Source organism: Prosopis cineraria, unplaced genomic scaffold (genome assembly GCF_029017545.1).
Source record: "Prosopis cineraria cultivar Desert tree isolate PC_DT_omini unplaced genomic scaffold, ASM2901754v1 PC14, whole genome shotgun sequence".
In the NCBI taxonomy this organism is placed as follows: Eukaryota; Viridiplantae; Streptophyta; class Magnoliopsida; order Fabales; family Fabaceae; genus Prosopis; species Prosopis cineraria.
Window position 1 is genome coordinate 2,845,963 of NW_026555345.1, and position 14,449 is coordinate 2,860,411.

General features: G+C 35.1%; 3 protein-coding genes across 6 annotated transcripts; 2 read left to right on the forward strand and 1 right to left on the reverse strand.

Annotated features, from left to right (window-relative positions):
* Window positions 1-2,417: 2,417 nt before the first annotated feature.
* Window positions 2,418-4,106, forward strand: LOC129292889 (uncharacterized). 4 transcript variants are annotated; one of them, XR_008589030.1, is made up of 2 exons: window positions 2,418-3,561; window positions 3,728-4,106. XR_008589030.1 is itself a non-coding variant. In XM_054930567.1 (1 exon), exon 1 carries the CDS (start codon window positions 2,705-2,707, stop codon window positions 3,467-3,469), a length of 765 nt encoding a protein of 254 aa, XP_054786542.1. In that variant the 5' UTR covers window positions 2,419-2,704; the 3' UTR covers window positions 3,470-3,683. The 4 variants fall into 4 exon arrangements, 1 of the variants encoding a protein (XP_054786542.1); XR_008589031.1 differs by having other exon boundaries at window positions 3,754-4,106; XR_008589029.1 differs by having other exon boundaries at window positions 2,419-3,627.
* Window positions 4,107-5,061: 955 nt separating this feature from the next.
* Window positions 5,062-6,663, reverse strand: LOC129292891 (non-symbiotic hemoglobin-like). The gene is made up of 4 exons (XM_054930568.1): window positions 6,437-6,663; window positions 6,210-6,324; window positions 5,943-6,059; window positions 5,062-5,637 (listed from the first exon to the last, which is right to left on the reverse strand). The coding sequence occupies exons 1-4, from the start codon at window positions 6,547-6,549 to the stop codon at window positions 5,494-5,496; spliced, it is 489 nt and encodes a 162-aa protein (XP_054786543.1). The 5' UTR covers window positions 6,550-6,663; the 3' UTR covers window positions 5,062-5,493.
* A 1,767-nt stretch (window positions 6,664-8,430) lies between these two features.
* On the forward strand, window positions 8,431-12,134 carry LOC129292280 (pentatricopeptide repeat-containing protein At1g80880, mitochondrial-like). Its single transcript, XM_054929857.1, has 3 exons — window positions 8,431-8,929; window positions 9,124-9,947; window positions 10,660-12,134. Exons 2-3 carry the CDS (start codon window positions 9,379-9,381, stop codon window positions 11,681-11,683), a joined length of 1,593 nt encoding a protein of 530 aa, XP_054785832.1. The 5' UTR covers window positions 8,431-8,929; window positions 9,124-9,378; the 3' UTR covers window positions 11,684-12,134.
* The last annotated feature ends 2,315 nt before the right edge of the window (window positions 12,135-14,449 follow it).

Genomic DNA, 14,449 nt, shown 5'->3' on the forward strand with positions numbered 1-14,449 from the left:
GATGTTAAGAAATATAAAAAAATTTTAATGTTTAAATATGTAATTATTGACCTTTTTTTTAAAAAAAGTCCATAATGAATAAATTATTTTATATTTATTTTAGTATGAAACACCCAAATAAATAGTAAATATGGAAAGATATTGTTATTTTGAAGACAAGTAACTATATTATTGAGAGTGAGATTTGGTTAACAATACCTTATATTTTTTAAAAGATGGAGTATGTATTTAATTTTTTTAAAAATACTAAATAAATTAGTTTGTATGACTAATAAATTTAAAATAAAAATTTAAAAGAATATATCAAGAATAGTAACTTTCAGCTAATGATTAGATAGGTGAAAATAAAAACTTATAAGAAGTCATATTCATGTTTTGTAACTCTTAACTATTGATTTTAAGAGGGATTCATATAAATTTTAAAAATAAAAACTAGTTATAATCAAGATAAAATAAAGGAAAAAAGTGATATATTTTACTTTAAGGATGTTAAAATAATTTTTTAATATTTTTATTTATTTTTATTCTCAACAACTAAAATATTGTCATGCATTGCACCGGGCATAAATCTAGTTACTATTAAAAGGTAAACTTGTTGGTATTTTTAATTCATTTTCTCCTTATTTACTTTTTCCACCCTGTTCAAGAATAAACTGGACAAAGAAGCACCAGGGAGATACCTATTTCACTCCATTATCACATGTTTGTGCCTTTTTTGCTTTAGTGAAATTCCTTTATAACAATTCCAAAAGAAAAAATGTTCCTTCTTATCCAATCCCCAGTTTCCAAACCTCCAAACAGTTCATGACAAAGAAGAGTAAGAGACAGTAAATTCCTTGAGCATAAACTACAAACAGTGATTCTAATATCTTTAACCTCGGCTCATCACCCTGACAAATCTATCTCATAAGATTCTTTGCTCATAAATGCAGTGACAATTGATCCGTTTTTCTACATTATATTATGTTTCAAGCAATTTTTCAATCTGATTTTCCCTTCCTCTATCAAGTCCACGCAAAATTGAAAAATTGATGTAGAACTGCAGTTGTAAGAGATAAATGGAAGGCTAAAATGTAACAGCCCTCTGCTCACCCCGCCTCCCTGAGGTCTTTTGCGGTGCTGGACACTCTCCTCCCAAGCCCCACAATAGGACGACCCCACCCCTTTCGGTGAGCATCAGAAGACAAAGGCTTCCGTAAAGGGTGGGAGAAGGTATACCCAAAACTACTGCGGGGAAGCCTTTGTCTTCTGATGCTCACCGTAAGGGATGGGGTCGCCCTGTTGTGGGGCCTGGGAGGAGAGTGTCCAGCGCCTCGGGTGACGATGAGATTTCGAGGAGGGCTGTTACATAAAAGAAAGTGGGAAGAAAAAATTTCATTCAGTTTTGAAAAAGATAGAGCAGAGAACAACAGCTTTTCACTTCAATCTCTTGAACTTACAAGTTCTGCAGAAGACTTGGAAGAAAGTACCCATACAAATAAATGACTTGTATAAACCGGAAGATTCCTGATATCTGTTTCTGTACCAAAAGAAACAAAATGGAAAACGGTCAAAAAAAGTAAAGGTTCAGAACAGAATAAAGAAAAGAAGTTGCAGGAAAAAAAAAAGTAGTACCTGGACCTTAATTATAGGTTCCTTTGGGTTGCTTGATTCTCCCGATCTTCAGTTAAGTTCTTCAAACAGGAGATGCTGCTGGGCACTGACACAAGGGTATTGATTCTCCACAATCATTCACCTTGCCCACTATGAAACATCTATCTCCTTGTACTGAACCTTGCAGCCATTATGCAATTTCTTCTTTCTGCTTTATGTCAGGCTCAAATGGTATTTGAATCAACTTGTACATATCTTGACTAATCCAACTAATCCACTAGTGTGGTTTGATTAAAGGTGGGTTATTCAAGTTATTACCAAGGGATTCACAAATAACGTCTTACAACTTAACCCCAAAAGATTAGGATAGCTGGAACCTGAACATGAAATGGTTGCATTCTTTAATCTCAATGCTTCGCTTAGAAAAATCCCAGACATAATGTTCAATCCAGCTCATTATGCTATCAATATTAAAATCTATTTAATACATTCAAGAACAGTTCTTCCAATATGCTTACGGGTAATAGGCATATACTGGATGAAGATATAAATGGATGAGATCACCAAGCAGATAAGAATTTCTATCAGAAAAACAAAAAGCTTAGAGAACTACTGTTTGAAAAAGAGATTTATTCCCTTTTCTTTTCCTTCCAAAACTTTAATTACAGTGATTGCGTACATGTTATTGTTGCCCATCATCGTTAACTTTCAATTGCTTCTTTAAAATGAAGAAACTATCCCTTGAATGACCTGCATACCAATCATTTCTTAGTAGCAATGCACATCAAAAACTTGTGCAAAAAGGTTGCTGGTTAGCAAATCTTTAGACGATAATGTAAAGTAAAAATGGGTATATATTCTTTCGTGGGACACCACTTAATATACCTTATGCTTTGCCTCGTAGGCTTCTTGATCACACAGGGGATTCCCATAAAAGCCGTTTAGAATTCACCTCCATTCCCGGAGGAACGACTTCTTTCCAATTGCTTCAATCATAAGCCAATGTTCAAACTTCACATCACAACTTTCTAGCCTTCAAAAGCATCCCTGATCACCCATCAAGCAACAAAAATCGAGATCATACCCTTCATATCGTCCATCAGTTTTCTTAATGTATTCCTCAAGCAAACCTCAGAAATACATAGACACGACCATGAAGAACAGTGAGATATGCCATTTCGGTCATCCTCAACACAAGCTGAGTTTCGAGTACTCACAATTCCCATTCAAATGTGATGGCTGCAAGGAAGTAGGGATAGGCTCGCGCTACAAATGCTCCATTTGTGACTACGACCTCCACATGCACTGTGCTTTACCTTCCCCTTCGATCTACCATCCATTCTACCCTAAATGTTCGTTCCAATTCCTCTCTCGCCCACCAGGCGACATACCGCGATTCTGCAACGCATGCGAGAAGGGCATCTCAGGGTTCGTCTATCACTGCCCTTCTTGCGGATTCGATCTCCATCCATGCTGCGCGAAGCTTCCAATGGTGCTCGACGATGGCGAAATGAAGCTGTATCTGTATCAGAAAGTAAGCTCGGCGTGTCACCGATGTGGGAGGAAGGGGCGAAGCTGGAGTTACAGATCAAAGTGCAAGAGCTACAATCTACACGTGGCTTGTGTGAGGGAGATGGTGGTGGAGAGTTGGCCTGAGATTTATATGGGAAGCAAGAAACGGAGCAGATTAGAGAATGAAATTCCTAGCTTGAAGAACACGCTTCAGAGTAGCCACAGTAGCAGCAGAAGCAAAGGAAAGGTGAGGAAGTGTTGTGAGATGGCGGGGATAGCTGTTCAGTTCGTTGTGTCGGCGGTGTTGGGAGATCCAACGGCCCTCATTGGTGGGGTCGTGGGGTCCTTGATATCACGTGCTTGATGGAGTAGCGTGATAGCGTCCAATGTTTATTGAACGGCTCTGTTCTAGATTTATACATCCCGTGTGTGTCTCTGTGTGTATTTTACACTCACGTAAGTATTGGCCCAATATATATATATATATATATATATATATTATGTACACACGTAAGTCGGAAGGTAACGTAACGGTCCAGATTTATCTTTACATGACAAGTTACCATGTTACATCCTGAGTGTGGCGTTTTTGTTGCTAAATATGGTTTTAACTTTTAACCAGGAACTTTTGTTGCTATCTGTGTTCAGCATGAACTTTCTGTTACTTGCAATTCCAGTGTTCCTTCATTTGGGATGGGAAGATAACGACATGGAGCATCATGGAATGCCTGTGTTTTTACTCAGTTTGGAGTTTCCGCAATACTTTCTAACGGTAGTGTGATCACTTTTTTGTTTCTTAATTTGACTAGATCTCTTTCGTTGCTGAGAGTTTGAAACTAACAATCAGATAGTTTACGGCTCCATGAGCAACGTAGCTTTCATTAATGTTCTCTCTAGTACCATTTATAAGCTAGATAACAAAATTTTTGAATCATGGGATGTCATTGATATTTTTTTTAAAAAAAAAGGGTTATTAGTTTCAAAGTTTTTGCTAAAACATGTTAAAAATAATTTGTAAATAGAATTAAATGGAGTAAAATTTTGATATTACAACTTTCCAATTCTGCATAGTAATTGCAATATAGGAAAAGCTCTAGGCTGTGAGTTATGATTCTTGCTATTCTATTCCTATGCATAAACTGTCTTTTATAAGATAGATTGATTCAAATATTGTTACAGTACTATTCCTTTTCAGTTAATTTTCGGATCGGTGAGTCCTTTTCAAAAAAAAAAGACAAGAAAGAAAGAAAGAAAATCATTTGAATATCTCGTGACATGGGATGGGAATAGTCTTTCACGTTAAGAGGCTTCATTTTGGTCCATTTCACTTGGTCACCTTCTTGCCCATTCTATCACAGGCCCACAACAATCACATGGGTGCTAGACTACTAGTGCATCTTCTCAATACACAAAAAAACGGAGGAAACCTCTTGGATACCACAGTGCATACCAATTCAAGTAAACTATCGAAGTAGGACTTATTCTATTAGGCTCCTCACCAATTTCAGGCTATTGACTCCGCCACTGCACATTAACTCACCAAAGCCTCATGTGGTTCCCACTGACAACTTCAATTGAATCATATATATTTCCTCTTGCCACCCTATCCTCATATACCACTTTCTCTGTATGAATTGTATGCACAGAGCATCAAATTCCGAACCCAATACCCAACCAAACGTTTCAACCTTGTGTCAGAAATACTCAGAGTTTCCGAGGAACATGTTGAAAGCAGAAGAGTAGCATAAAACAGGGTTTTGATGTTCTTCAAGATGAGTGGACCAATTTTATCTGTCTAAATAAAATTTAGCCAACTAGGACCAGCTTAATCAGCAAAATTGAGCTGTATCAGTACAATTTTTGTCTTCGTTTTTTGGGGGCTAAATTTTGCCCTAAAATTAGAATAAACTATAATTTTCTCTAAATTTGTAAGCATAATCAATAGAACAATAAACATAAAGAAAGCCATCACATCACTAACAAAAATTACATCCTTATTATCTTCTAAAGTGGTTCAAGGCACGCTTTCCAACATGAAGAAGACAATAAGATAATGCATATTCATACAACATAATATTTCAAAGGAAAAATAACATCTAAAGATTTGACAAAAAACTCATGTGTAGATAAGAACTAATAACAAGTCTTATTTCAAAAAAAAAAAAGAGCTCATGATCTTATTTTAGCAATAATTTATTTCACATTGATCATTGTTAACCAATGAATTTTTTGTTAGATCCTTGGATGTGATTCTTGTTATTTCAAAACACTTCGACCAAAAACATTAGCTCACTGACATAAATTCGGAAACCCTGGACTGATTAAGGTGGCACCCTATCAAACTTTTTGAACTCGAGGGAAAATGACTATGCAAACTGTAGAGATAGTCTAAGATGAAGATGAAGCTTTCATTTCAGCTTTGATGGCAGCAGCCAGCTGATCATAAGCTACTCCCCATGCATCCTTCATGTCTGGCAACCACATTTCTGATACTGCTTCTTTTATGGTTTCCAAAAGTGCAAACTTCACAACCTTAAAAACAGGGAAAATTAGGTTATACATTGATCTTGTACAAAAGAACTCTCCATTCAGATATGTTTTGCACCTGATTAAGTAGATTCTAGGTAAATATAGTGCACTTCTATCATCATCTGTCTATAAATTTCTTTAGTAGTAAATTGAAAGAAGAATGGAATCCCAAAGATACATCTGCCGGTGTCAGTAGAAAGGCCTCATTTTTAAAGTAAATTCTCAAGTCAAATACCTCAAATTACTACACAAAATTTCATCTTTAACCATGTCCACTTTTCTGATCAGCGAACGATTAAGTCAAATACCTCAAAATGCTCATCCACCACACCGCTTTTGAAATGAACAGCGCCCAATCTTTTCAAGTTGGATTCTCTTACTGTGACTTTACCAGCTTTCCGCAGCTGAACTGCCGATTCACACGTCTGCAAATATCCGGTGAAAGAAATTTAGCAGAAGACATATTGTATGGAATATAAATGGTGCTAGAGCTAGAATGGGATGTATATGAACATAGTAGTTTCATCCATATGGTAGAGTAAAATCAATGCAGGTCAAAAACAGAGGAAGCTTACCATGACAAAGACATTCACAGCATGAGGCTTGAGCTTCGGGTTTTGCTCCAAAGGGACTTTTGAATCTCTCAAGAAGGAGAACAAGTTCTGAGCCGACGGGGCAATCTCAAATATTCTAAGTTTAAACCAAAAATAAAATAAAATAAAAGAAGCATAAATCGTCATTAAGAAGGCAGCGAAAAATATAGTTGAAATCAAGAAGAGGATTCAGTAAAGGAGATCCCTACTTCAAGAAAAATTTGAGAGCGATCTCTGCAGAATTCTTCTTCATTACGTCCCATGACTTCACCACGAGGTCTTCTTGCTCTTGGGTGAAACATATTCCCTCCGGGGGGCTCATCTTCTGGGTAATCCAATGGGAATCAATGAAGTTGAGAAATTATGGGGTTTGAGGGTAAGTGGAGGATGTTGCGGTGAGATTTAAGGAAGGCGAAAGTGTCCCTTGAGGGCAATGGCGAGCCATTCTTGCCATATTGGACTGGGATGCTTCGTGGTGGGCAATCAATTAATTAGAACGAGCCAAAAACTAGGGAACGGGAGATCAAATGCTTCGAATTTGATAGTAACGTTACAGAAAGGGAGGGACGTGGCGACAAGTAAAAACAATAAATAAATTAAGTATTTGCGTAGAGTTTTTCAATAATATTATAAGCCTTTTCGTCCTTTCGAGTATTATTTTGAATAAAATAATATATTTATTGCAGAAAAGGCGGGCTCGAAACTAGGTGCTGCCTGCTGCCGGGATTGGACCGTTAGTTTACCTCACATAAGTCGTTGACTCTCTGTCTCTTGGTTGCATCAGCCATGAACTCACGAATCGATTTTTAATTTGATAATATATTGTTTGACTCTTTCCAATTTCTCCATCTTCGCCTCGAAACTATACATAATGAATACTCCCTTCGATCTTATTTATAAGTTATTTCTATCAATCTCGTCAATACCAATATAATAAAAGTATAAGGAATAAAAGTAAGTAAAATTCCAAACATACCCCTATATAACAAATCTAAAAAGTAATGTCCTGTTACTTTTTCTCTCTCATAAAGGATAATTTTGGAAATACCTCTCAAATATTACCTAAAAAGACACACCGTGACTTATAAATGGGACCAAATACATCTTTTAAAATTGAATTTATAAATGGGACCGGAGGGAGTATGATTTTGTGCACCATTCAATAAAAATAATCTAAAATATAACCATAATTTGAAAAAAAATAAAACACTTTAATAAAAACGAAAAATGGTTGGAATTCAATCTTTATATAAGCATCACAAATTTAGTGGATAGATTTACCCTCACCCTCATCACCTGAGAGAGATTATGTTGTGTTGTCAGTAATTATACTTCTCATGTTTTATAAAAAATAAATAAATGAATGTATATTAGAATGACGAAAAAAGATATTTTTAATTATATTTATATTATTTTTTTATCGGAGAGCACAAAATATTGTGGCATGCTCGGAATATTTTAATAATTTTCTTTCTCCAACTTGATGAGCAGTGAATGTTTGGGGGACATGGTGGCAAAATTTTCCCCTCGCATCAACGTAGGATCAATACTTGGTTTTCAAGAGGATGCTGGGCAGTAAAATTTAAAAATAAATATTTCCTTCCTGTACTACTTTGCTTTCAATGTAAAATAACGAGAAAAAGTTGATGTGGTAGTTACAGGTGTCCAGAGTTGCTTGTCGCAGACAAGACAATTTTCAATCCCAGAATGGAGCTCAATGTCGGCGTTGCATTAAAACTTTGACCCGTTAGACTTCCGGTCAGGTTATTCCTGAGCACAAACCCAGAGATTATATCAACGGCTATTAAAATGACCCAGCAAAAAATGGAAAATAATTATATTTCCTTTTTAGAGGTCATAGTGTCATACAACTTGCATTCACCATGTCATGAAAAACGACTCCTCATTTCATGGGGCTCAAGGATTTACAGCTATAAATTATGGATTTGTTTAAAAATTTATTTTAAAAACAGTTTTTTATTTTTCAAAATAAAAAAATAAAAAAATTTATTTAATAAAGTATTTTTAAAAAGTATTTTAAAAAATAAAAAAATAAAATATTATTCTAAAAAATAGAAAAATAAAAATAACTTTTAAATGTTCTGTAATTATTGTTTTAAAAAAATAAGAAAGAATAAAAAAATATTTATTTTTATTATTATTTTATTTTTAAAACATGTTCTATAAAACATTAATTTTTAAAATAATAAAATAAAAATAATTTGAAACAGTTCCTATGTGTTTCCGCAAAAGTTCTATGTACCTTGGATTGTATTTTAAATATAAAAGTAAGACAACAGGGGCCGGGAAAAAGAAAAAGCTATGTTGGGGGGCTGGGAAATTGGGCTCATGTTTCACTTAGGCCTATACTTGGTGGGCTCTTTACGTAGCCCTAATCAAAATTGGGCTTTAAACCCAATGTGTAGTCAATCTAAAGGAGAATTCATCAGCAGAAGAATACCAGAATCCCAATCTAGGGTTTAAGCAAACCGCGAGAACCCGATAACTCTTCGTCGAAGAAATCACGTTTCCAGGAATGTTTGTGCGTGAGCCTGACAAGGCTGCAGTGCTGAAGCAGCTAAAATCTCATGTCGCCATGTTCTGTGCTTGGGTCGTGCAATTCGAGTCACCCCTTACGTCTTCCACTATCTCGTCGGCGAGAAGGACGAGCTCAAGCTAGAACTCTAGATTCTGACCTCCAGGTAACCAAGCAAATTCTGTTCGTCGTAATGATTGTAAAATTTTCAAACTCTAATGAATCTGTTTTGACATTCGTCGTGTGACCTCTAAATATGAACTATTTCTTTTTTCCTTGTTTGTCATGATTGTGTAATTCTCGAGCTGGAATGCTGCTTTCCGCGGATCAATTCGTTTTATTCATGTTTTTCTGTTTTAGGAATGTCGATGATCCTTCTGCATTCAATCAATATATTAAAGAATAAAAAGCAATTGGAACTAAATTCAGGATTCAGGAATCTCCTTTCTCGTTCGAATGGAATTAAAGTCCAAGCAAACAACCAAACGCACTTGTCATGGTAATCCTGTTTCCATTCCTTGATCTAATGTGTTTATTTGACATCAACCAAACGGGCGATCAAAGACTTTGTGACCTCTCTAGTTGCATCTCGGTTCAGAGGTATCAACTGAGCCTATGGCCTTATGGTCTTTTACAAGAAGGCTTTCACTAAGGCACTTTCAACTTCTTCTTCCTCGCACACTTCACCCATCAAATCTCACAGTCACACCTCACTATCTCTCTCAGGGTTTTCAGCAAACAGTTTCCCTACCGTCTCACTTCCTTAAACCTTCATTCTCTTATCACTCTCGACCTCTCAGCAATCCCATCGACTTCAATGCTGATAAGTTCCATTTCCGTGGGGATCCAATTGACCCAGTTCTACAGCAGTTCCTTGAATTGCTCAGAAAGGTCGATTATAGTTCATCACAAGCAGAGGCCATGGCCTTTCTGGATGGATCAGGTATCAAAGCTAATAGAAATTTAATTGGTTCGGCGATTTGGGAACTGAGGGAAGAGTACGATGCTGCTTTTTTAGCGTTTAAATGGGGTAAGAAGTGGAATTGCAATGATGAAAATGTTTATCAATTGATGATATGGGTCTTGGGCTATCATCGGAAGTTTTCTACTGCATGGGGTTTGATTCAAGATATGCATCGGTCTTCTCTGTGTACTCGGCAGGCTATGCTTATTATGATTGATAGGTGAAATGGCCTTTGCTCTTGAAAATCTTTCTGGTTCGTAGAAGTTTTTGTTGGTGTCATTATCATGGTTAAAATGGAGAGTCAGTTACAAATTTTCCCTGGCACTTATGCCAAACATACTTTTTCAATTTTTCAAATAAAATTTTGTGAAATTATCGGCTTTGTTAAAGATCATCTGGGTTGCATTCAGTGACAATAACACTATAACTTCCAAGTATTTTGGTTCTGTGAAATACTTCTCAGTAGTTCCTTTTAATAATGTATCTCATCTACAACTTTTTTTAAAAATGTGGAATGAATCTTTATATTTGTATTATTATGTTAAGAAGTACCTCTTAATAGGAAGCATCAGACTGATTTTAGTTTGATCTCCTTTGATTGACTCTTATCTTGCTTGTTTACTTTCGTTTTTTGATGGGTATTACACCAATAATCAAATCATATTTAGGTTAAGAAGTCATTTTTTGTCTTGGCTGTTGGAATCATTTGAGTTAACTAGTAACTACGCTCATTTGTGGTGATCCTCCTTATTATTTGAATATTAGATTTTTATTATTCATGTTCTAAATTTGATTAATCAACCTCATTGTCTGTATATTTTTATATCTTCCTTGGGGTATTGTGTTGGTAAATATATGAACTCTTAGTGGCATCTCAATTCCATCAATAACTTTTGTTCGTTTGTCCTCTTTTGGCATTTTGCTTCAATTAGATATGCATTTGGAAATGACTCAGCCAAGGCTATTCAAACATTCAACTTCATGGAGAAGTTCAGAATGACCCCTGATAATGAAGCATTCCATGCTTTTCTGCATGCACTTTGTAAGCATGGGCACATTGAAGAGGCTGAAGAGTTTATGCTTCTGAATAAGAAGCTCTTCCCTCTTGAGACCGAGAGTTTTAACATTATTCTGAATGGGTGGTGTAACATTTCCGTAGATATACTTGAAGCGAAAAGAGTTTGGAGAGAAATGTCGAACTATTGTATAACACCAGATGCTACCTCATATAGCCACATGATTTCTTGCTTTTCAAAGACAGGAAATCTTTTTGACTCGCTCAGACTTTATGATGGGATGAAGAAAAGGGGTTGGGTCCCTGCGATGGAGGTTTATAATTCTTTAGTTTATGTTTTGACTCGTGAAAATTGCTTGAAGGAAGCTCTGAAAATGATAGATGAGATGAAAGAAGGTGGCTTGCAGCCAGATTCTGCCACCTTTAACTCAATGTTACTCCCTCTTTGCAAAGCAAGAAAACTAGTACATGCAAGACTGTTATTAAATACAATGGTAGAGGAGAATCTTAGACCGACGATTGAAACCTTCCACGCATTTCTTGAGGGAACAGATTATCAAGGGACATTGGAATTTCTTATTAGGATGCAAAGTGATAGTTTAGGGCCTAATGAGGACTCCTTTCTTTTAATTCTTGAGAAATTCTTTAAGTGGGAGCAACCTGTAAATGCATTAAAAATTTGGCAGGAAATGAAAACTTTTGAAGTACTGCCCAGCTGTATGCACTACAGAAGAATGGTTGAAGGGCTTGCGACTTGCGGGTGGCTAGTTAAGGCCCGGGAATTTCACAAGGAGATGATATCAAACGGATTTTTGGAAGATCCAAGGCTAAAGAAGCTCTTGCTGGAAGAAGTGTTTGATAGTAGCGACAAAGGTAGACAGCATGTTAAAGTGACCAAGAGCGGTAGAAGCAAAAGCAAGATGAAACAAAAGTATCCATGAGAGGCTCAAGAAGGAACACAATCTCACAAAAGCTGCCGAGGTTTATCTTGCTAGCCAATCTTCGACTGTAATGAATGCCATAAGATCAAGTGCCCATATTGGTCAATAATATGGTGCTGCTGCTTTGCAACAGGTTCTCACTATCGAGGTACATCTGTAGCAGCGCAATTTTTTGCCCCTTTATAATTGGGCAATTCTTGCATGCATCATGTCCATGCATCCAATGGGTGAGATTGTGTCTGCAGATGAAGAGCTCACACCAAGACCCAGACGCAATAAATTTTCCCACCTGTCCCAATCTTTGATTATTTTGGTTTCCATAACAAGAGCATATTTACTGAAGACATGGGATAGATTTTTTAAGAGAGGCTGCTGTTGTATATTTGGCATCTTTCAATTATGGATGATATGAATATAGATCCGATCTCATCAGGACATTCTCGTTATGAAATTTTCACCCTTCTGGCTCATTGCAGTTGGTTCTTTTTATTATGCTTTCACCTTTAGGTCATCCAAAGTAAAGCTGGTCTTTCAATCTTGAGGGAAAGTTGGGTATTTTTCCTTAGAAATGAGCGCTTGTTATACTAAACTAAGTGTGCCATTGGATTAAAAAATTTACAATTGAAGTTAGGATTTAATTGAGATTAAAAAAAATCAGTGAATATAATGTAATTTATAGTTGGATATGTATATATATATATATTGGTAAAAGTTAATTAGATAAGTTAAAATTTGTTTTGATGATTTAAGGTATAGGTCACTTGAAATTTTCAATGATCAAAATAAACATGAATTTTTTAATATATTTTTAGATATATAAAATAATAAGAACTTGATTTCAAAATTCATTTCTCACTTGCATCCTGAGCCTTCTCTCACCATTCTCATTGTCTTTGATTTCATTATTGTGACCCTCTCTTCTCTTTCACACAATATCACCTTCATCTTCTCCCTCCCTCAGCTTCACGACTCTCCTTTCCTCCCTCATGGCAGTGATCACCCTTTTCTTCTCCGTGCTACCATGAAAGATGCATGAGGTTGGGGGGCCCTAACTTAAGTTAAAAAATTTTATCAATCCAACAATATTTTTTGAGCTTTTTAGTTTCTAACTTCAGTTTGACTCATTCTAACTAAGGTTAAAAATTGATCCAAATATGCTATAAGTGTATGTTTGAATTAAAAAATTTATAAAAAATTTATAACTGAGGTTAGAGGAAAAGTCAATTGATGTAATATGATTTATGTTTGGATGTATTTTTTTAAAAGTCAATTGAATAAATTAAAATTTGTTTGAATGATTTGATTATTAAAAAGTTAGAAATAAATGTAATTTTTTTTGTATTTATACTTTTGATTAATTAATAGGTAAAAATAATCAACTTAAATTTACAATTAATAAGTAAAAAATTTTAAATATTCAATAATGAAAAGCTAAAAATAAATTCATAAATTACAAAATATTTAATTGACATGATTCACAAGTTGATCTCTAATTATATCACGAGCATAATACATCTACTTTAATGATCTGAATAGATTTGACAATAATATTTTACCAGTATCAATATCTTGCTCATGAAATTGTTTTATGATAGTTAAAATTTATTAGATAATTATTTGAAAGAGAATTTACGAAAATGAGTTAAGTTTTAAATATATAGTACCTAGTCATGATTTTTTTTAAATAAAAATTGGGTATTAGTAATAGTAATAGTAATAAGGTTACATAGGATTAAAAAATAATTTGTTTTCCCACTTAAAAAGCTTTTTAATCATCTAAATATTGAGATTTATCTTTACAAGTGAAGTTTACTCCTTTGGATTTTATGGGGGCATTGAGAAATGATAGAAAATTATAAAAAGATGATTTCATTATTTATGAAATCATGAAATATTATTGTTAAAATTATATAGGAATTATATATTAAAAAAAGTAAATTAAGAAAAGAAAATTAAAAAAAGAAGAAGAAGAAGTCGAAAAAATGGCGGGACCCACTTGTTACATTTCCCCCCTCCCTTCCCATTTCATTTCACTATCCTCATTGCCTCATCTTCTAGCATGCGTGATAGCTTTGTTCTTTCATTAGGAGTTTTCAAGATCTTTTATGTTTCATTTTGATGAAGGAGGTGGAGGTCGAGAACCATACTTCAAAGCAGGGACACTCTAGATGAAGGGGAAGGGATGATAGCACTACAACTCAGGACGAGCAATACACAAGGTGGAGATTGGCTATCGGCAGCAGCAACGACTGTGATCTCTCGTTAGATCTAGCAGACGTGGGAGAGTGAAGGGCGAGCCAGAGCAGCCATGCGAACGGCAATGAAGAAAGAGGCTTGGGACAACATGCTTGGGTAGATAGCAAATAAAGAAGAGAGAGAATAAAAATTTAAAAAACATTAAGCTCTTAATATTCATCCACTCGAATGCCCAATGCTATTGAAAAAGTTTGGTGGATAAAGTTTGTTAAAAACGTTGCTTTGGATCTTAATTATGATTTTTTTTTTTATTCAAACATGATAAATTGAACTTTTAATATACTCACTTAAGTTTGAGCTATCTCAACTTAAATTAGATTTAATCCATATGCACTAAAAATTATCACTATTGAAGTATTAGGTTTTTTTTTTCCCTTATCAATCAAGGTCAGTCACACTGGACTACTAGTGTTCTTTTGGGCTTTGTACATTAAATTTTGTCCACTCTCACAATCACATGCAAGACATATAATGAAAGTTAATAGGGAAAGAGATACGTTTAGTTACAAA

Coding starts and splice junctions, on each gene's coding strand:
- LOC129292280 (XM_054929857.1), top strand. CDS start 9,379: ATGGCCTTATGGTCTTTTACAAGAAGGCTTTCACTAAGGCACTTTCAA. Junction 9,948..10,659: donor ATGCTTATTATGATTGATAG/GTGAAATGGCCT, acceptor TGCTTCAATTAG/ATATGCATTTGGAAATGACT.
- LOC129292889 (XM_054930567.1), top strand. CDS start 2,705: ATGTATTCCTCAAGCAAACCTCAGAAATACATAGACACGACCATGAAG.
- LOC129292891 (XM_054930568.1), bottom strand. CDS start 6,549: ATGAGCCCCCCGGAGGGAATATGTTTCACCCAAGAGCAAGAAGACCTC. Junction 6,325..6,436: donor GCTCTCAAATTTTTCTTGAA/GTAGGGATCTCC, acceptor GTTTAAACTTAG/AATATTTGAGATTGCCCCGT. Junction 5,638..5,942: donor TGGTGGATGAGCATTTTGAG/GTATTTGACTTA, acceptor CCTGTTTTTAAG/GTTGTGAAGTTTGCACTTTT.